This window comes from Diabrotica undecimpunctata, chromosome 1 (genome assembly GCF_040954645.1).
Source record: "Diabrotica undecimpunctata isolate CICGRU chromosome 1, icDiaUnde3, whole genome shotgun sequence".
Classification (NCBI taxonomy): domain Eukaryota; kingdom Metazoa; phylum Arthropoda; class Insecta; order Coleoptera; family Chrysomelidae; genus Diabrotica; species Diabrotica undecimpunctata.
Genome location: NC_092803.1, coordinates 63,041,419 through 63,065,007, shown reverse-complemented (window position 1 = coordinate 63,065,007; position 23,589 = coordinate 63,041,419). Strand labels below are relative to the sequence as shown.

The 23,589-nt window shown below is 32.4% G+C and overlaps 2 protein-coding genes across 2 annotated transcripts; one reads left to right on the top strand and one right to left on the bottom strand.

The window, feature by feature from the left end:
• Positions 1–11,537: 11,537 nt before the first annotated feature.
• On the top strand, positions 11,538–13,085 carry LOC140449856 (matrix metalloproteinase-18-like). Its single transcript, XM_072543276.1, has one exon. The coding sequence runs from the start codon at positions 11,538–11,540 to the stop codon at positions 13,083–13,085; it is 1,548 nt and encodes a 515-aa protein (XP_072399377.1).
• Positions 13,086–13,917: 832 nt separating this feature from the next.
• Positions 13,918–15,345, bottom strand: LOC140449780 (uncharacterized). Its single transcript, XM_072543160.1, has one exon. The coding sequence runs from the start codon at positions 15,343–15,345 to the stop codon at positions 13,918–13,920; it is 1,428 nt and encodes a 475-aa protein (XP_072399261.1).
• Positions 15,346–23,589: the final 8,244 nt, after the last annotated feature.

Sequence of the window (23,589 nt, the reverse complement as noted above, 5' to 3'; positions counted from 1 at the left end):
AGATACGCAGATGATGTGGTACTAATAGCCGACACGTGGAATGCATTGTATGCATTGTAAATGCACTGAATGCACAACCCCTAAAAAATGACTAAAATTGATTTTCAGCAAAACTAAACTAATGTCTAACAAAGATGACAAACCTATGATAAACATCCAAGGGACAGAGATAGAACACGTAGATGAAAATACATATCTGGGACAAAATGTCAAGCTAAGCAAAGCAAATCAGACTACCGAAATAAGCAGACGTGTAAAGCTGAGATGGGCAGCACTTGGAAGACTCTCCTACGTTCTTAAAAATAAAAATATACCTCAAAGCCTGTGAACCAAAGTGTTTAATTACTGTATCCTACCTCTACTTGCATATGGAGCTCAAAACTGAACATTCACTAAAATAAACATGAAGAAGATCAGAAAAACTCAGAGAGCTATGGAACGACAGATGCTGGGTATCTCACTCAAAGACCATAAAACCAATAAAGACATTCGTAATAAAATAATAAAATAATAATAGAACAAAAGTAAAAGATGCTGTCGAACAAGCAGCTAAACTGAAACGGAAATAAGCTGGACATAACGCCTTAAGGATGGCCGATGGAATGAAGAAATCGGGAATTGGCGGCCATATGAAGTCAAAAGACCACGAGAAAGACCGCAAATGCACTGGAGCGACGATATTAAAAGAACTGCAGGACCAATGTGGAAATGTCTTACAAACAAGAGAGATAAAGAGAGAGCCCTATATTCGGCAATCCGAATAAAGAGAAGGGCTTAAAAAAATCTCCAATATCTAAGTAAAAATTGCGATGGAAAGTGCTAAGAAAAATCTGTTGTAGGTTCAGCATCTAAAATTCGCGGGGAATGGGTGACTTAGGGATTGTGTTTTATAATAGGAATATAAATGCTTTAGCTACAGTAGAACCTACCATCAAAATTGTATTTATAAACATAATCTGTTTATTGTATCCAGAGACGATATTTTCAAATGCAAAACTTGTAAAACTAAAAAAAATTAAACAGTTGCTAATTGTTGAACCTACGGTGTCTTATTATTTAATTACCTAAAATAGGGTTTGTCCTTTTTAAAAATCAAGTGGTGCGGTCATAAATTCAAACTTTTGCTTAGCTTCCGTTTTCGTTGTACATGTTTAATTGTCCCCTGTCCAATATCAAATCTTTAGAATTCATATCCGAAATTGGACAGTATAATTTTATCACCCAGTAGACCGAATGAATCTATTTGTTATTAAATACACACACGTAGTTAATTAGGTTACATACACATTTGGTCAATTATCAATAATATAATTTGGACATCAGTCAAAAGTGCTGACAAAGTTAAACTATTTACATAAATTAAATACACATGTCACGCGAGGTCCGCGAAAATATTGACCCAATTAAAGTTTATATAAAACTAAGATCTCTTGCCTAGAGAGGCATTCAATCAATATTCACTCAACGAACTTGATAGTCTTCAACGATCAACTTCATCAGTCTCTACTCAAAGTAATCCCGGGTCTACACCCATAGTGTACGTCTCTACAATAAACTCTGCTACTATTATTTGGTGTTTCCATTACAACTGAACGAACATCTTCACTGAGCCAACGAAGGGGATTTGTTCATCCCCTCAAAATAAGATGTACTAATCACTGTAGTAGAGTGTTTATGCCGGTTCCACCCGGCATAGGGAAATCAATGTGTTAGAGAGAGAGCGTTCTATCAATGTGTTGGAGAGAGACAGATGACGTCACATTCCCGACGCGCCGTGGAAGGAGTCTACTGACTTATAGTTCAACTTTTATCTGCTAGATGTCACTACTAGTCACTTGGCATCCGCCATTGTTGAACAATAATTTATAAATTATTTAGCTACCAAATCTTGTCAAATATCAAATTATGATGCTTTTTTTACAACAAAATCCAATTAAGATGTACATACTATTTAACACATAAATATTTTATTATTAGACAGGTCAGGACTAAGGAAAATTTAAAACAAATATAAAATTCATATATATTTATTCTTTACGTCAAACGTGCTTCATTTCATCAATGTCTTCCATACGGTGTAGATCAGAAGAGTTTTACGAAAAAATACAAAAGTTAAAAGCCGATATACAGTGGTACGAAGATAGAACTGCAATTGAAAAACGATTTGCAGACTTTCATTTGTCAGAAAGAAAATTACCGAAAACAACACAATACCCGTTAAAAAGAATTCAGCCAACAAGATGTCTCAACTAACAACCTCGTTCATCATTCTCACAGCTATTGTTAATAATGTCCTTTATACAAACGTTCCAAATAATGTTAAGAACATAGCGATATGTTTTAACGATGTAAAAACTGATTGTAATCGAACTGAATGGGCTATAATGGATCATGATGTTGTGAATTATGGCCAGCTTCCAGTATTTTTCAAAAAGATACCAAAGTCAGGAGGAGCATTCTACAAGATCATGCTAATATCCCCAAATAACACCGAAAGTGATTCAAAATGGTACAAAACTAATAATGATGCCATCGGACATTATGGTTCATCGATTATACTTTTAACTATCGTATTAGTAATAAATGTATTTCTAACGATTAATATTATTATAAAATTTTTTGTAAATCGCAAATGTGAATCCTCTTGCATTAAAGTAAATATGTAAAAAAGGAAGACTGTGTTTTTTTTTTAATAAAACTAAAATAATACGTTTAATATTTTATTTAAAAAAGTCTAATTTACATAGGTAATATCTTTTCACAAAACCATTGGCGGAGGTGATCCACATTTCTCTCGGTGCAGGAAAATAATCCAGTGGTGTGACATGGATTGGCATTATGAATAAAGTTTCCAGTAGCACAAGGTGTACCATCAAACTTGCAAACATCAATAATGATGGGAAAAACTCCAAAAATATGACATTTCTTTTGTAAAAAGTCTGCTTTTTGTTCTCCGCGAACGTAAATGTAGTCAGCTGCGTACAACAGCTTGGATTCTAGTATTTCATTTATTTTGGAATATTCAACATCCCCATTAGAATACCGAAGACCATGAACGTTTTTCTCCAAGTACGCAGCAGTCTTCTTATCTTGATTACTTAATGTAGCAAACGGTTGTGGAGACGTAAATATATAATGACATCGTTTATTTCCAATTTCAATGCTAAGCTCTTTGGGTACAAACCACCCATCTACGGTGAATCCCTGAATGTCTACGAACGCTATTCTCATGATGACTGCTTGTCTGCTACTAACACTTTATTCAACTTATTTAATCTTTTTAAATGATATTTTTGACAACTTCAGTTAGAGGAAAGTATTCGAGTAGGCTGTCGTGAACAATTAAACAGTACGCTCGAGTGCCTGCCGGAAAACCTTCATCTGCTTCGATTTCCAACTTAACATCAACAGTTCCTGATCTGAATGACGTATCATCCTGTTTGGAGCAGTCGAACGTAAACAAGGTATATTTTTTAAATGCCTGATAATCCAAGATGGGATGTTTTGTTGACGAATGAGCATAACTGGGAAAGAATTCGGTATAGTTGTAGTGAGCTATAGCATAGTCATTTTTATCAAAATCTAATTGCATTCTCTCGTTAGGCCAATAGTCTCCATTAATAACCACTCGTATGCTTGACATTCTAATGTGATCGAATGACGTTGGATTGGCGTGAATATCATCTCGTTTAGAAGTTTGAAAAGCTACAATGACATAGCGTGGACGTTCAACAGCTGAAGTTGTCTTTACACTCCATATCTCACGTCGAGATCCTGCCGTAAGTGAAGGTAGTTCATTAAGCTCCCATTTACGGAAAGGTATAGTTATCGGCGTATTATTCTTAATCGGAGTCATTAATTCAATTTTCACATCATCATTGGGAAAGACATGTTTGACCTTGAGTTCCATGCTAGTAACAGTTAAAGATACTGTCGTTGTCGTTGTGGCATTAGGTTCTTCCACTAAAATACAATCTCTATCATTACGTGCCCGAACAAATCGAAACACTTGACGACCATAAGTTAATTTAGTGTAATCGTTGAAAATGTTAAAAATATGTTTTATCGGAATCAGTAAACTAAAGCTGTCTCCTGATAAATGTGGATTATTCGGATAGTTCCATCCTGCGGTACTGAGAAACTTGGAATCTTCAGGAGTGTAACATAACAAACTGCGAATAGTGCTAACTACGCCTGGATCTCGAACTATTTCCATATCGTGTGAACTTTGGGTATATGTACATGTATCAAACAAGAAGGCTCCAGCATTCGGTGCAAGAGAAACAGTTCCATTACCCACTTTCTTTATACTTCCTTTAATTTCCAAAAGTGTTTCGTGTATAGCAAAAAATGCATCTGATTGATTTATGATAAATTCAACAACATCGCTATTGTTAAATGACTTGATGTAAGGTGTGTACGTACGAAATTCTTCTTTTCTAATAGTATCGTCGAACAGAGGTTTTTGGTAAATATCGAAAATAGGTGGCTGAGGTTCCTGAACCTGTCGTCGAATATATTGACGTTTTGACATCCTTCAACTTTAATCCAATGGAAACAAGAAAAGCTTTATTGACAGCAGACACGTCACGTCGCTTGCAGGATTTGTGTGAGACTAATGGATATTGGTGTGTAGAGTTTTGTTTTATAATTAAACCCATCTATATCGTTTCCTTAAAATCCAAATGCAGCGTACTTTTCTCTCCTCTAAAGTTAACAGGTCTTAATTCTTGATCAACTACACTAACGGTAATTTTGGTAATTTCACGTATGCTGTTGCTTACTGGTATGTATATCGGATTATGAGGACGTTCGTCTATAGAAAAACCAGGATCAACACTTATCGGAAAATGTAGAATCGTGTGCGCAGGTCTGTCCTCGTAGAAGGCTCCTTCGGTAATGTTGCATTCAAAGAGTAGACTCGATACTTTTATAATGTTGACAGGTTCATCTGAAGAATGTATTTTTCCTGGGGCCAAAATTCTATTTGAGGAGAATCCCAGTAATTTTCCAAGACTATCGTCTTTATCGAAAGTAATGGTGTGATCCTGACAAAAAATTTCACATTTAAGCGTATTGTTGTTCGGTCTTAAAGTAAACTCCCGAACCGAATTGTATTTATGCATTAATTCATTTCGAATGTACGCTTCGATATCAGTAATTTCATAGCATCCGGATGGAATTTCAATATTACGCAGCTTTGTACGATCATTTTGCTCATAGAAATAAAACTTTTCACCATCGATGTTTGGAATTGAATTAAATGTATGAAATCCCAACACTGCTACATAATACTGTCGAAACGGATCAAGCATAAGAGGCACTTGAGGAGTAAACGAAAACTCGTTTGTAGTACTCGTCAGGGTCAACAATCGAGACATGACTGATATGTGGTATAAGATGTAGTAAGTTAAATAACAAAATATGTTAAAAAATTCTTTTTATTTTTCTTATACTGTTACATGTTTTTTTATTTTATTTTTCTCATAATATGGTACTTCACAAAATACACATTTACTTTCCATATACATACCACAAATATCACTCCATTCATGTTTATCATAATCTTTCTTGCAAGGTAAATATTCTTCTAGTGCGTGACGAATATCTTGAGGTAGTTCATGCCAAACATCGCTCGTTATATTTTCCATAAAAATGTGAATGGCACGTCTCAAGATTTCCTTAGATGGTTGCATTGTAAAGAAACTTTAAGCACAAATGTCCACAGTTTATTTGGTTATAACTTTGATATTGATCGTTATTGTAGAAAATTCTTCCACCGTTCAAATATGATACTAGTTCTCGCGGTGGCTTCAAGCAACCATATGAATCAAAGTACTCTATGTTGTTGTTTATCTTCTTGTAAGCTACCCAATGTGTACCGGGGTTCGTTGAAATGTCGAGATTAATTATAGCACATTCATGTTTACGAGGGTTACGCGGTAAATTATCTCTCATAAATACACCACGAAAATTTGAAATTTTAAGTAGTTTAGCAAATTTAATCAACTCCACATTAGTCAATGGTCTATTAGGTAGCTTCAACGGTAGTTTTTTGACTTCTTTAAATATAATCCAAAGCCACCTTTAGCGTTTTTTCGAAGGTATAATCCTTTACCTAGATGTTCCATAGCTTTATTGTGACGTTTATCTTCTTCTAGTTTCTTTTGGGCATTCTTTGAATCAATTACACTTTTAGCGATTGCGCTCGCGCCCCCCGCCAAACTTCCGAGAGCTGATAAGCCTGCAAAGATGGGGATTAAAGGCAAAATACCACCAGATTTTGGTTCGAATGGAATGATTCGTGGAACTCGTACATTCTTTTTCCCACCTACATTCTTAACGGCTTTTCTAGCTGCTGCAAGTGCAACTAAGGCTGATTTACGTAGATTTGGTGACTGAGGAGTACGTTTTAACGTTTTAATAATTGGTTGTAGTACATGTCGCTTAAATGAACCAACACCTTTACCACGTTTCATACCCATACCCAGTTTTCGTTTAGCTTTCATTGCTGTAGTAGTAAACCAGGCAGTAGCTTTTTCACCTAAAGTTGCGTCTTTTGCTTTAACTCGTTCCCACGCTTTGTTTTCCAACACCCAATCTGCTTTATGTCGATCTTTCAATGAATTACTTTGGGAATATGCGATATCGTGATCCCTCGCAGCTCGATCTAATGGATTTACTCCAGGATCTCCACGAACTAGACGTTTCTGTAATTTTGTTCCAGGTCCTAGATATTGGTAACCAGGAGCATGTAATTCAAACGGTAGACTATTGATCAGAGAATTTAAAACTCCTTCACCTTGAACAACCAACATTGTATAAAATATAATTGTATAAAATACATCTCAATCACAAGATGAATGTCGTTCAACAAGACAAGACACTAGCAGTGGAAAACTTAGATTTTGTCGATAACGTGACAAGAACCAGTAAACATGGTGCATTGCTACCACATTCTTTTCGTGCTATCATATGTGGTCCAAGTGGATGTGGCAAAACTAATGTTATGTTGGCATTACTGTTTGACCTGAATGGCGTTAAATTCAAAAATGTTTACGTTTATTCAAAGTCGTTGTTTCAACCCAAGTATCAATTTTTGAAGGAAGTGTTGGAGTCTGTGAAAAAAGTAGGCTATTTTCCATTTAAAGACAATGACGATGTAATAAGTCCCAGTAAAGCTAAACCAAATTCTATTTTCATTTTTGATGATGTGTCAACTGATCCACAAAAAACAATACGTGAATATTACTGTATGGGTAGACATAAAGATATCGATTGTGCATACCTATGTCAATCATACAGTCGCGCAGGTAAACAACTTTTGCGTGATAATGCTAACCTTATTGTATTGTTTAAACAGGATGAGCTCAATTTAAAACACGTCTTTGACGATCACGTCTCACCTGACATGACATTTGACCAATTTAAACAATTTTGTTCCGAATGTTGGAAAGACAAATACGGTACATTCGTTATTGTTAAGGATTTCGATATTTCTAACGGACGATATCGTAAAGGCTTCGACAAATTTATAAAAATGTAGGTATGATCGAAACACTCGCATTGTATAACAATATGTCAGACAAAGAGGTAGTTGCACGCAAACGTAAAGTTGCCGAATTAGCTCGGGTCATTCGCAAAAAGTATTTGGCGCTAAAGTTAGGTAGAACAGAACAAGATGAGTCACTAAATAAACTATTTAAGCCGATAGCTAAACCTCTAAAAGATATTGCGCAATCTTCAAAAACGTTGCATCATGATATTAATAATAAGCTTAGACACGTCAAAAAAGAAGAGATCAAAACGGAAGAGGAGGTAAAAACAGAAGATAACGATGACGATGTATTTCCTGCTACAGTATCAACCAGTCAAGTTAAAGAACATGAAATGTTTGATCCTAATAATGTTTCGAAAGAGGTTATTAATGAATATATCGAGCAATATCCTCCAATGAGCCATAAGTATATAAAAGAGTTTTGGATGAAAGATAATAAAATTGATAAAAACTATGGACCTATTTACAATGACGAAATTGGTTGGATGTTAGGTAAACGGCTAATAAACTTTAACAAAAACAAAGGTAGTATACAAGTCATCAGTGATGGTAGTGGGGAAGGAGGATGGGTGCCGGGAACGCCAGGTCTATACCAACTAATTTTCTATGATAACCCTGAAGATTATAACGATACAGATTTAAAGCACTATAAAAGTTTATTAAATAGTACAGAAGTTCATCTGGATTCCAAAGGTCGTCTTAAAGGTGCAACTGGGAAAAAATATCATCATATTATCAAACCGCTATTTAAACCTACCGATGAAACAACAAAGAAATCGCCACCGAAAACTCGATCTACTGCATTAAAGAGACAACCTTTCGAAGGTCTTGTTCGTCTAGCAAAAACGACTCGTTCATCATCGTCAACAACGTCTCCTCGAACATCGTTATCTTCACCATCTAGCTACAAGGGGTCAGGACTCGTCGATGATTCTCATTTGATCTACAATGATAATCCTATTGAATATGTGTATTGGGATGATCCAAACGAACTATGCGACAGACTCAAACTGTTGATTGCTTCCCAAGAAGCAGGAAACACATCCCACAATAACGAAATTGTTGCCATTATCAACGAATTACGTGAAGCAGATATTATATATTAATGTTAGGTTAGATTATTGGAACATCATTTCCAATATGAGTGTTGACAAGTTTGGTCGTCATCATTATCGTTCTAATGAACAAGTTGTTAAAAAGCTACGTGATGGTTTAAAGCAATCCATTTTGGATTTACAAAACCAGATACATACAGTCAATAAGGATATTAAACGAGATCCTCCTGTAGCAGGTATACATCTTTCCAACAAGAAATACGTAGATGAAAGCATTGTTCACGTCAAAAATTTTGTAAGAAAAGAGTTTAATTTGATACGCAAAGAATATAATGCAAACGATACTCAACTTAAACAAAAAATCTTAAACTCCATCAGCAAGATTGAAAGCAATTTTAATAAAAAAACTAATGAGTTATCTGATGACAATAAAATGGTTGGTTTGAAAATATCTGATTTAACAAAACAAGTACATGACTTTAAAAATAATTTAGATATATATAAAAGTGAAATGAAGAAGAACATTACAGATGCTGCCTACCAAAGTGCACAAAATATGCTGAAAACTTTGGAAATAGAAAAAAAGATTAAAACAATGGATCTTAATTCACATGAAAATCGTCTTAAGGTAATAGAAGATTACATCCAAAAGAGAAAAAATCATATAAAGACTAGGAAACAATGACTTAAAGCGTTAGAAGATAAAAAGGTTTGGAAGAGTAAAGATGTCTGATGTAAAAAAGATAAAAAGTAAAAAACATAATAAATTACGAAGCGAGTTACAGTTAAATATGCAAACAATAAATGCCAATAGAATTCATGATATTGAGCAATGGCAAAAAAGTATTCGAGATGAATCAGATATGAGATCATTATTAGATGGTAGAGTATCAGATCTGTCAAAGACTTTGTTCGAGCTGGATGAACGCTTATCTGCAGCAGTAAAAGAAATACAAGACTCACTTGCTATATTTAACACATATTTACTCCCTTTAGTCCAAAGAGTTAAAGCGTTAGAAGGTAGACATGGCGTATTCCAAAGAGAAGATACAACTAGTTAACGAGCTTCATAAGCAAGCACGAAAAAATTATCCGAGACGACGTACAATCATTAAAGGCTTAGACGATTTATGGCAGATGGACTTGGCTGAAATGCGATCTCATTCTCATAACAATAGAAATTTTAAATTAATTTTAGTTGTTATTGATTGTTTCTCGAAATACCTTTGGACTCGTCCATTAAAGACAAAAACGGGTGAGGAGCTAACTCAAGCATTTTCAGATATACTTAAACACAGTAAACGAATACCGAAAAATCTTCAGTCGGATCAGGGAACTGAATTTTACAACAACAAGTTTCAAAATTTAATGAAAAAACATAAAATAAACCACTACTCTGTTTTTACTACTATGAAAGCAGCCATAGCTGAACGCGTCATTAGAACGTTGAAATCCAAACTATACAAGTATTTCAGCTTACACGGTACATACAAGTGGATTGACATATTACCCAAAGTTACGTCTGAATACAATAATACAAAACATTCAAAAACAGGGTACAAACCATCACAAGTGAACAAAACCAATGAAAAGGAGATTTTAAAAAACAAGTTTACGCATTTAAAAATCGCAGGTCCACGAAAATTTAAAGTAGGCGACATTGTACGCATCAGCAAAACCAAAATGTTATTCGACAAGGGTTACGTTCCAAGTTGGACAACAGAATTATTCAAAGTTACTAAAATCAATATTACCAACCCTGCAACGTATATGCTCGAAGACATGCAAGGTGCACCGATCAAAGGGGCCTTTTATGATGAAGAATTGCAGAAAACAGCCAATCCTGATATTTACTTAGTCGAAAAAGTTTTACGTCGTAAAAATAACAAAATGTACGTCAAATGGCTTGGCCTTGATGCAAAATATAATAGTTGGATTAATAATGACGCCGTTATCTAAAAGGGTGGGGGGAACAGAAGTATGAAAAATTGAGGAGAAACACGTAGAAACACGTTTTTCTTTCTCAGTTTGTTACAGTCAGTTAGCTAGTAAAAATGTATTCCCAAGATGCTGGAGGCTCAAGCGGCAGCGAGTATGATGTCACTCTTTCACCATCATCCGAAACATCAATCGTATGTGAAGACTATGATCATGAGTTGGATGCTCTTCTAGAAAAGTACGAAGAAGCAGCCAAGAACGAGACCCATTATCTGCTGTACACACATTTGTTAAATGGATCATACCAACTTGGATGTGGTCTAAGTCCAGCCAGAACATATACTCCTGCTGTAATTATGTGGAAGTCACCATGGCAGAAAATATCTTTCAGTACATGGGAATGGGAACAATTAATTACCCAACTCAATAAGAATAGTTTTTTCTATGAGAACGTGACCGTTCCTGATAATCCTGTTGAAATTCAGTGTGGTGACTATTGTAGAATTCGACAAATAATCTACGACAACATGAAATTCCTCGAAATAACCAAGCACGACATTAACGTTTGTCTCTCAGAAATGCAAGTGAACACCCTTTTAGAAGCAAATAACGAACTTTTAACACCGTATATATCCATGCTAGAGACTATTGAATTTTCAAATTATTATTATAATACGCTTAATATTGTTCGAAATAGTTTTAGTAATCAAAATTATACGTTTGTAGACGCCATTCAAAAATTGTATACATTTACACGGGAAGGATATACTTTACAACATATAGCGTTAGGGCAACTTATATTTTTCTGTAAACATAGGATCGCTAATGATCTTGAAAGAATTTAATAAAGCTTTTAAAAAATATGTATTTGTTGTTTTATTTATTTAAAATTAAAAATAAGATCAATCGGGCTGGTGGGGTCAAAAAGTGTCAAATTTTACTTATATCAAACTAATACTTTCTTATTTGAACCAGTATCATTCGAGATGCATATCAATAAAGTTGTTCTGCTCATAGCAACTAGCATCGTAAGTTTTTGCTTAGGTGAAAATTTTAACGAGACAAATGCGGTGTCATGGTTAGAACAATATGGTTATATCACCACAAGTGAAACTGCACACACTGATATTACTGAAATACTAGAACAGTTTCAAGAAAGATATAATTTACCTGTGGATGGAAAATTAAATAGAGAAACAATGGCGTTAATGCAGAAACCAAGATGTACACAAGGAGACAATGCTTACGCTGTAAAATCAGCATGGAAAAAATTTGATTTAAAATGGTATTTTCCGCAATTTACCCCTGAAGCTTTGGCAGTCTCTAAAAGAGTATTTGAAATATGGGAAAAAGCATCAAAATTTAAGTTTACTTATCTGAAAGTTCCAATTCCAAATCCAGTAACAATAACAGTCGTTCCAAAGCAGCACTCTTTTCGATATAATTGCCAGGGTAACAGCGACTGTCCTTTTAAATTTACAAGTGGTGTATTAGCACATTCTTATTTTCCTCCAGCATCTGGATGCATAGAAATTCATATGAATAGCAACCTAACATGGGATTTCAGTTTGAATTCTACAGCAGAAGGTCGAACAAATTTCTTTGCTGTCCTTCTTCATGAAGTTGGTCACGCTTTAGGTTTATCCCATAGTAGCGATAAGAAAGCTGTAATGTATCCGTTTTATCAAACCCTACCTACTAACATATCTGAAGATGACAAAAGGGGCTTAGAAGAGTTATATGGACCTAAAAGTAAATCCACATCGATTCCAACTCAAGCTGGTGTTACAAGGAGCAGTTCTCCAACTTTAAAGACAACCACAACAGAAAGATCTAGGAGTAAGACAACCACAATAGCCAAGAGTAATAAACCGATGCAAAATGTCATAACGAATGTATGTGAATTGGAATACCCAGATTTAATATTTTTAGCATACGCTCCATCATTTCCAGTATACCGAATGTACATAGTAAGTAAGGATCTGATATGGAAATATGACTTAAATAATGAAAAGATACCCACCGATGCTGAACAATTTATAAGATATTTGCCAAGGGGAATTACGAACGTAACACATGTTTTTCAAAGCACCAATGGAGATTTAATTGGTGTAAGTAGGAATCGTATATACGCAGCAGCATTTCCTAGCTTAAGAATTCATACAGATAAAATGGTACCTGAAGTTAATAACGCAAGAAGTATTGCTGGTTTATTTCAAACAAATTCAGGAAAAAAATTTGTTTGTTTTGATGGTTCATTTATTGAATTTAATGATAAAGGCATTATCTCAAGAGGACGTATAAGTGACGTTTTTCCAGGAATACCAAATGATATTACATCAGCATTTAATTACATTGATGGGCATATATATTTCTTAAAGCAAAACATTTATTACAAGTTTAATGAATTTACAAGAAGTGTCGTTGAAAAAGGTAGTTTTAACTGGAATTTGTTAGGGTTCCCTTGTCCTGATAATGGATTAATAAAACAACTGAAATCCTTATTATCTAAAGTAAATTTATTTTATGAATGATTAATGTCTAAATGGGAATTTGTATTGGGAAAATGTAAATTAAAATAAAGAATATTTTATTATAAAGTTTTTTTATTTTGACATTTTTTTATTTACAATAATATATGTACAAAATATAATATAAACATTAACTTAGATAGGAATGAACAATTTTTAATTTTTTTTAAATTTGTTTGTCGAAAAAAGTTAATAATTGTTTTCAAATGAGTCAATATCACAATCTACATCTGAATCATCAAATCTGGTTTTTCTAGGCATTTCATGTAAGTCATCTATACAAGAATCGGTATCTTTTATTTTAAATAATACACGTTCAAAACAGTTATGACACCAATAATATTTTTGTTGGTACACATCCTTAATAATATCATGGATATCGTAAACCTCGTGAGAATGGTCATAGCAAACAAATATATATTTATTTAAATATTCATGTATTTTTTTAAATTGATAAAAACACCTTTTGCATACTTTAAGACGATATTGTTGAAGGAAATATCCACTTGACCATACGCAATAACTAGAATAATTTTCAAAAACATACTCCCAATCGGATTTTCCTAATATAGTATTAATTAAATCTGGATCTATTTCTTTGGAACATGTAATATAGTTAAGTCTTTCATATGAATGATCAGAATCATTTTTAGCTTTCTTTATCATAAAACGCCATTTAAATTTAGGATAATATACCAATATTGTCTTGGTTAATTTCCATGGTAGCGGAGATTGTAGCATAAAATCTGCTGCTGATGTTATTGATTCGCAAATTTTTTTAACAGATAATGTTAATAATGTTGGAACGTTCATCTATAACAAAAAAAAAAAAGGCTTATTCTAAAATACTGTAATGACCCCACGGAAGCGTGTCAAAACTGTTCGGAATTAAATAGCGTTTATCATCATACGGACTTAAACCAATTTTTGTTTGTTCGATAGAATAGACGTTATGTGCATATGACCTAATACAGCGTTGTGTAGCTGTTTTTTCTTTAAAATTTTTTAAACATTCAACATAATCCTCAAATTTAATTTTATTTTTAACAATATTATATTTAACTCCTTTAGATTTTTTAATGATCTTCCCACCCTGCACCTTGTAACTATACATTTTACTTCGAAGCCCAACAAAATGTGTCATAATTTTACCGTTGTTTTCATCTTTCATTAGACCTGGCACCTTTTTGTTTTTTCTTGGTATTTTATATATGTTATTTTCCGAATAATCTGAAGTATCGAATTTATCAGAGTCAGCTTTAATTACCTCCTCATATACATCCTCACACTGTAACTCGTAGACAAAACTATCGGTGTCCATGTACATAAGCTTACACCTATGTGCTCCCATTTTTGGTAACATATAGTTGTAATGAAAATCATACATGACTGTCTTCGAGAGGTCTAGAATTGCCTGCCCTACATACAGAGGTTTATTAAACGTTACTTCAAGCTTTTTTAATTCGATAACCACCAGATTTTCCTCTAAAATTGTGCAACTATGGAATCGAAAATTTGAAATTAAGTTTGCGGCGCCATAACGACCTCCCCAAGATTTGGCAATTTTGCAAATACGGTGTTTTTTTATATTTTCCATGGTTTTGCCGAACACAGCGTTGTTCATTAATTTAGATAGATTTTTTTCGAAATCTGTTCGAGCTATAGCCCTATTTCGAGTATTTAGCTCGATGTAGGGCTTCAACCAGGCTCCCTGTTTAAATTGTAAAATTTTATGAATTTTCGTTAACTTTAATCCATTAGCTAGCATTTGTTTTAAATTTTTATAGTGAACAGTATATTCTTTTTTATCGTTAAGTGTTGTCATTAATTTCGACAATTTTACTCCGCCACTGGGCGGTACGCTGCGTTCGGCTGCAAACGGAAAATCTTTATGTTTATCATGCAATTCTTGTGGGTATGATAGATCAACTTGTAACACATATCCTATATCAGAGTTGTCGGGTATTGATGTTACATCAAACGATGTTACATCATCCACCCATTTGAAGCCTCCGTAGGGTAAGAGCTGCTCCATTGCAAAACCATACAAATTGTTTACATCCAGGTACATAAGGTACTTGGAAGGCTTTTTAGGATCGTATTCAGACATATATTTATTGTTGGCCTCCGAAAATCGGTTACTACACACGGATATTCCACCTCTTATGGCATTTTCGTAAAACAACACCATGTCTGGATCCTTTAGTAGTTCTAGCCTACACCCAGTATACTTGAGCATACAGTCCCACGTATATCCGGGCATTGTATAGTACCACGCAGGATCCAAACCATAGGTAGAGAAACATTTTTTACGTAATTGTTCGAAAACGTCAGCAAGAAGCAGAATATCTGTTTTTAAATAAATATCGGAATATTCCCCTATAGTTTGAATATTAAAATGCTGCCAAACAGCTTGTGCATGAGCATACTTCTCATCACTTATAGTTTCATCGTTTAATTTATTGTAAAATTTTTCAATTGAGGGCAAATCTTTTTCATTTAATTTTTCTAAAGAATCAATGTAATCGTAACAGAAAACTCCTTTACGCGTTAGTAGTTTAAATTTATTTTCATCTAAATTTTGAAATTCCCTCTGTAAAATTTTCTTTTCTGAATCAGATAAAATTGAAACTAATTCATCAAGAGAAGCCCCCATAAATCGAAAAGAGTCTATAAATCGTAATTTAATGTTATTTTCATCTGAGTGCAGCGTAAAGGAGATATATTTATCTTTGTTGATGGGAAGTACACTCAAGTGACCTTTTTTACATAAATTTGAAATCATAAAGTGTGAGTCATATCCAGAGAGGTTATGAAATATAATAGGCACTACAAACAATTTTCGAAAGTTCAGATTACATGCTTGGTGTGCGAAACCTCTGAATTTCCCACTGAAATGGTCATGATCTTTAACGATTATGTCTTTGATCGAAAAACTTTTACTGCAAATATGACACGATGTTGCTGTACTTGCATTTGGTTTTTCAATCATAGGCGTAATTGTTTTTATTTTTGAGTTTACAAATTTCGCAACATCAGCCATACGATTCGCAAACCAATCCATACAATCTGCACCTCGGTAGCTATCGAAATACGAAAGGTTGTCGTCAAAGTTGCATTTTACATAAAAACCGGCACTATATGGAACATGTTTTTGATATTTTACGGTTTTAGTTAAATTTACGTTGCTTTGGTTATAATTTTCTAATTGACACTCAAAATCTGCATAAACTACAAAAGGAGTAGCTTGCTGATATGTAAAGTTTTTAAATTCGACGTGGCTCTCTTTTGGAAAGTTAATTTTATATTTATTAAATTTAGAACACACTTTTTCATGCTCAACTAATTTATTTTGCTGATGAAAATAATTCATACATCTATCGCAAATAAATTTTTTGTGATTGTTCTTATTTAACTGACTACTAACCAGACGCGAAAGATTTTTAATCCAACAATAATGGTATTTAATATCTTCGTTACAATCATCATCAGCTGGTGGAGCATCATAATCATTTAAGCGCGGATAATATTTATTTTGAACTAAAAGTAAATTAACGTGTGTGTCCCGTTTATTTTCCGTTAATCTAGCAGGTAATACTGTGTAAAATAATGTTTTGTCTGTTTGAACTAATTCTAAAGCGTAAACATTAACTGAAATATTATTTAATTTCTCAAATTTTGAAATTTTTGTTAGCGGCATAGGACTATCTAAATTCTCTGTTTGTAAAACTTCTGTAAAGTATGGATATGAAGAGGTTTCTTCTGCATGATTTTTATTAATAGGAGCCCGAAGAGCGCTTACGATGGCCCAGTAAAAACAATTGTGATCTGTATTTTTAATGTTTATACAAGCATTTTTTTTTTAAATTGGTTCTGGGAGTCTAATGTAAGATGAAACATTTCCAAGTTGAAATTTATTTATATTAACAGCTAAAGAAATAATTTTATTTAATGCAAATCCCGAATCTTTTTCGGCAAATTCCGATAATTCGTTTAAAAGTTTATCTACTACATTTCCCTTGAACCATTCGTCTATTTGAGTTGATATATCAATAACATAGTTTTTAGTATTAAAATATTTAATTTCCAAAATCTCATTATCTCCTGATTTTCTAATAAACTCCCCACAAAATGCTGTATTTACTTTAAGTGCAGAGTGGTTTTTTAAAATTTTACCGATTTTATTTTTAAAAACAACTACACAATCTCCTAAAAATTGATTCAAATCCTTATGACGTAAATTAGCTATAATTCCGGTTTTGATTCTACTTTGAAAGCTTGATTGTACATTTTCCCATTTAACCCTCTGACCCAACTTTAAATGAAGACCCGACCCTATATGCCTATTTAAAATTAGTTTTCTAAAATGTTTAAAATGACCCAAATTTGTTTCTATTTTTCTACAAGTGCCTACAGATAATTTGTTTTGTTTCCTACTACGAATTACCTTCTTACATAATTTAATTTGTTTTTGTAATCGTTTAAGCCATACTTCCGCATCTCTGATTGTAAAATTATCAAATAAAATTTTTCGTAATTTTTTAATTGCTAGTACAACACCGTCCGTTTGTTTGATAATATTATCAATATTATTCGAAGACATTTTATTTTATAAAAGAACACTTTACGACAAACAAATTGGAAAAAAAATTAAAAAATTGCTCACCCCTATCCTTTTTTCTATACGTTAATTTTCGGTTATCCTAAACGATGATAGGAGTCTTTTTTACCAACGTCTACTTCTCCTTCGAACGTAACAGAATATTTGCCTCCACAAAGTGTCCCTATGGCTGGTTCGTACACTTCCGTCACCCGCTGAGGCAGAAAAACTACTTCCGCTCCCAAATCTAACAAAACTGCTGGTCCAAAGTTGCCCTTCACCACTTTTGCGGACTCTATTGGAAACGGCTGTCCAATTGGTAGATCTTTTAATTTCTTTATCGGTTTCCTCTCTGCAACTGAAGACGCAGCGTTAATTTTTGCTAGATCCATCTGAAAATATTTACTTGCTATACAAATCTATATATTTAGAAAATTCACACTAAGACTATTAGGAAATAATAACAAAACGGAAAATCAAAGAAATAATATGTATATTGTTACGAACAAAACGTGCTACGAAAATAAAATAGATAGTAGAATAGAATAGATTATAAAAGAATAAATATGTATACTGTATGAATAATATCGAGATTTCTATCGAAGGATGCCAAAATAACATTTTTATCGAAATCATATGTATACTGCATAACAATAGAAATAATATGTATACTGTACGAATGGTCGGCCCTTTTATCGAAATATGTATACTGTATAAAAATAGAGAAATAGAAATAATATATATACTGCACGAATGGTTTGTCTTTCAACTTTTTTAGTGGTTTGCATACACAACTGTATATATTTAGAAATTCAAACTAAAAACTATTGGCATGAGATAATAATAAAGCGAAAAATCAAAAATACATATGAAAAAAGAAATAGTATATATTGTTAAAAATATACATACCAGAACGAGATAAAAAGAAAGAATATGTCTAGTGTCGAAATAAAATTGAAATTTCTAGCGAAGAACACTAAAATAACATTTTTTATCGAAATAGTGTGTGTATACAACATGAAAATAGAGAAATAATATGTCTACTGTACGAATAAAACTAAAATTGAGAAAAAACAAATAAAACGAAGATCGAGAAAAATAATTAAAATTTCTATATAAAATTACTAAAAATAACATTTTTGTTGAAAAATTATGTATACTGTATAACAATAGAAATAATATGTATACTGTGCGAATGACCGGTATTTCAATTTTTCCTTGGTTTGCATACGAAATTCGAACTAAAACTATTGGTATGAGATAATAGCAAAAACGAAAAATTAAAACGAAAATAGAACAAGATATTAGAAAATAAAGAATAGGTATGACAATAAACTTGAAATTTCTATCGAAGAACACTAAAATAACATTTTTTTATCGAAATATAGTGTATACTGCCTGAAAATAGAGAAATATTATGTATACTGTACGAATAAAACAAATAAGGCGAATATCGAGATGTGTACTCTTAGAAAGAATTCAAAAATATGTGAATATACAAGTTAAAAAACAAAATCATACAAAGAGAAAACTTACCTCGGTATATTAGTCACGACACAACTTTTAGACACAAACAACTTTTTCTTATTGCTAAACAAAGCACAATAAATGAAAAACCGGCGTGCATCCTATTTTATATTGTGGCTTAATTGACGTCACATGCATCTAATATTAAACATTTTCCAGTTTATTCTTGAAAGTCGTGTTGGTTCATGACTAATTATTCAATAGCAAATACTTAGTAACGCAACACATGCAGCATCCGGAAATGCCAATTGCATGTAAAATGCATGTGTGTCTAATTCTCGACACCAATATTATAGATAAAAATGGGACTCCCTTGGAAAATACCATTATGCAGTAAACTATTTTAAATGTCCAGAAAATACAATTACATGTAAAATGCATATATTATATTTTCAGTACCAATATTATAGATAAAAACGGGACTCCTTGTGAAATAACATTTTCCAATGAAGTATTTATACATATCTAATTAAACTGTATACCAAAGAATATGTTTTTTATTAACTAATATATTACAATTCTATAAATTATGTATTTGAATTAAATATTTTTTTACTTCACCAAAAAACTTAGTCGCTTTATCAAATATATTCTATATACGTGAGAGCGAAATAGCTAAATTGATATAGCGTCTGCCACTATAACAGACAATTGTTGGATTGAGTCCCCATATTAGTAGCATTTTTTATTTATTTAATAATTGTAATTTGGATTTAAAAAATGGGCGTTGATACAAGATTTGGCAGCTAAATAATTTATAAATTATTGTTGAAAAATGGTTAATAACACGTGACTACTACTGACGTCTAGCGGATAAAAGTTGCAGCTAGTCAACAAGATTTGGCAGCTAAATAATTTATAAATTATTGTTCAACAATGGCGGATGCCAAGTGACTAGTAGTGACATCTAGCAGATAAAAGTTGAACTATAAGTCAGTAGACTCCATAGCACACTACCACCTAGCATTGAAACTTCCGTGTTAAGGAATAAAACAATGATTGGCGCATCACCTAGTGATCGGGCGCATAACTATATATACATGGCGCTAAATTCAAAAGTTTAGTAATATTACCTAGGATTGTGAACTCATTTTAAAGTAAAGGAAAATCGATATAATCCTAAAATAACAAGAAAAATCCTTATCCTATACGATAATAAATATATTTCGTATACTTTTTGGGTTTTCTTGTTATGTTGGGACTATATTTATTTTCCATTACATTAAAATGCCAAAGTGGTTAAAAAAATTACAGAATAAAATATAGAATAAAATCTTTATTTATAAAAATGTTACAAGAAATGTTATATGTGTTACAAGAAATATTAATAATACAAGCCATGTGTAGTATAATTTAGTTTTCTTAATGTTGTGACAAGAACGGGTCAGTATTTAAATAATTGTTTTGTCATTCTTATCAAGTTTTATGTGAATAAAAGCCTAATTCTGCAAAAGACATTTTACTACAATTTTATTCGCATAAATTTACAATGGGGAAGTACTTTAGACCAGATAAACTAGAGGCTGGTCCAAACTGTCAAACTTCCACCAAAGAATTCAAACATTAGTAAGTATATAACATTCAAGAATTTTTTAGAAAGCAATGAATCTAAAGATAAATCCCTAGAAGGTAAAGATAAGTACATGCTTTTAAAAAATTAATCTACGATTACATAAGCGAAGCAATCAATCTGGAAAACCAATTGCTTTTTTCACACATACCCTCACAGATTCTGAATAAAAACATTATGCAATTGAAAAAAAAGCAAATGAGTTGAAGTATTTAAAAAAATGCAGACATTATCTGGTAGAAAAGCAATTCTAACCAATTACAGATTAAATCACTATTTGGTTTATATAGAATGATGGTATATATCAAATCTAACAAGGAGAACTAGCTTTACTTCACAAGAATTTATTAATTATCTACACTCTAAAGGAATATATTCAAGTAGAACAACACCATATAATCATGAAGAAAATGGTTAAGTCGAAAAATACAATGAGTTATATGGAAATTGGTGAATCTAGCATAGAAAACCAAAAATTTAGAATTCACTTAATGGAAAACTGCTTTACCATGTGCTCTGCACTATATAAGAAGTTTACTGTTGAATTGTTATATTATTGAATCAAGATAATGATGAAAGTCCAAATAACACACTAGAGAATTCCACTACTAAATAAATACCAGATGAGACAGAAAATTTACCTGTTCAAAAACCTGATGATAATGATGAACCAAGATTGGAAAATTCAGATTTTCATTCTAGCTGTAAATCAGCTGGAGCTAAAAATAAACCAAAATAGTTGCAATATTTTGTTCAAAAATAGGGACGGGTGAATGTAGTATAATTTAGTGTTCTAAATGTTGTGACAGGAACTTGTCAGTATTCAAATATTTTTTTTGTAATTCTAATGTCAAATTAAAGCCTAATAAGCAACAGACAGCCATCAGACATTCTGAGTTTTTTGTAGTACTTTCATCCTAATGCAATAACACACACTATCAGTGGTCAGTGAAAACTCTTACAGTCTGGCGTTCTACTCACAGAAAGAGAGAACTCAAGGACCCTGCTAAGTTGGAAACAGAACAATTAAATGATTTAGTTCTAGAAAGAAGTTTATATACATTTATACTCATACTATATGTTATATATTTATATGATAATACTTTTATTCTTATAATCAGAATCATAATATGAGTTCCAGAAAAATATTCTGGTTATCAACAAAATTATGATTTTGATTAGATTAGCAAAATATTGCTTCTTGCAAAAAGAAAACCCAAGAATGAGGAATAACCGAATGATAGCAAATAGAAAAAACGAACAAAAAAAAGAACAATGGATAAGGTAAATAATTTATTTCTAAGGTATGCTTAAAGTTTTCACCCAGAATGTAAGCTTTGCTAAAACCTGATATAGTAACTTTATTTGCTCAGTATAAACTCCAAACAACAGAGGATAATAATGTTTTTATGCCTGAAATGACAAACACAATTACAATCAACAGATTTTTTCACCAGTATGTCATCTTAAGATCAGACATCCCATCCCTGTCATCAACAGAATAGGAAAGATCCCTGTCAACACATTCAAATTTATTTATTCATAACTCTGAACGCCTTACCGCTGTCTATGTGGATGCAGGCTAATATACGGGACAAGCCGATTAAGTGTTACAACTTAGTGGTTAAGTACACAGTATTTTAAGATAATAAAATTAAATAATGTGAAATAAAAATATATTATGTACACAAACACATGCATGTACACATACATACATACACATACATACATACACATACATACATACACATATATATAATTATATATATATATATATATATATATATATATATATATATATATATATATATATATATATATATATAATTAAAGATGTAATGACATTTTAAAACCTATAAACCCAACAGTTAGTTCTATGATTCTAAAATCCAGCACAAACAATAAAGATGGAAAAATAACATAACAAAAGTAAAAAAATATGTAAAGTATTACCTAGTTACAATAAAAACATGAAGTATTTTACACAGTTAAGTTTCCAAACTCTATGGTACCAGTAACTCTTCTACTAATATTTATATATTTATTGAGGGACATATTAAATACATTTACATTTAGGTTGTTTAACAAAGATAAGTATCTATTCAGTGGGCTATTAGCACCATAGGTTGTTTTACAAAATGGAACATTAAAAGTACATAGATGAGGCAAACCATGGTATTATAATATGGTACTCTAAGACCAATCTCACTCACAAGAGAGGGACAGATCCCTCCTCATACTTAAAGCAGGCAAGCTCATAGACCTCTCCATGATAGTGTAGTCATGGTCTGCTAATCTAATCCAACTTTGAAAGGCGCACACCTGTAGAAATTTATGCCGAACCCTCTCTAAGGTGATGCTTTTTAAGATAGTTGTTGAACCACCACCTACAAATAATTCAAATACTAAGCTAAGTAAGACTGGTTTTATAATATAATTTTAGGTTAAATTTATAAACTAATTTTATAGTAAAAGGTCAGACATAATTTGAATAAGAATATAGGTCAGTGGTATAATAGTTCTTACCTGGTCCTGGTAAAAACAAACTCGGAACGGCTGTTCTCGTAATACCACTATTTCCAACATTGACTATATCTTCCTCTTTAAAATGACTAGCGCATACACGAAAATTGTTATAAATAGTTTCTTTTGCAGCATTCTCTAATTAGGGCTCTTAACAGAATTCACCCATTTATCAAACATATCCATATAATGTCCTGGACTTAAAAAAGTAGTATCAAAGAATATAGACGCTTAAGCGTCTATATTCTTTGGTAGTATCCATGCAATCTGGAACACATCTTTTTTGT

What these genes read in the sequence shown, in the direction of transcription:
- LOC140449856 (XM_072543276.1), top strand. Translation starts at nt 11,538, where the DNA reads ATGCATATCAATAAAGTTGTTCTGCTCATAGCAACTAGCATCGTAAGT.
- LOC140449780 (XM_072543160.1), bottom strand. Translation starts at nt 15,345, where the DNA reads ATGCCCGGATATACGTGGGACTGTATGCTCAAGTATACTGGGTGTAGG.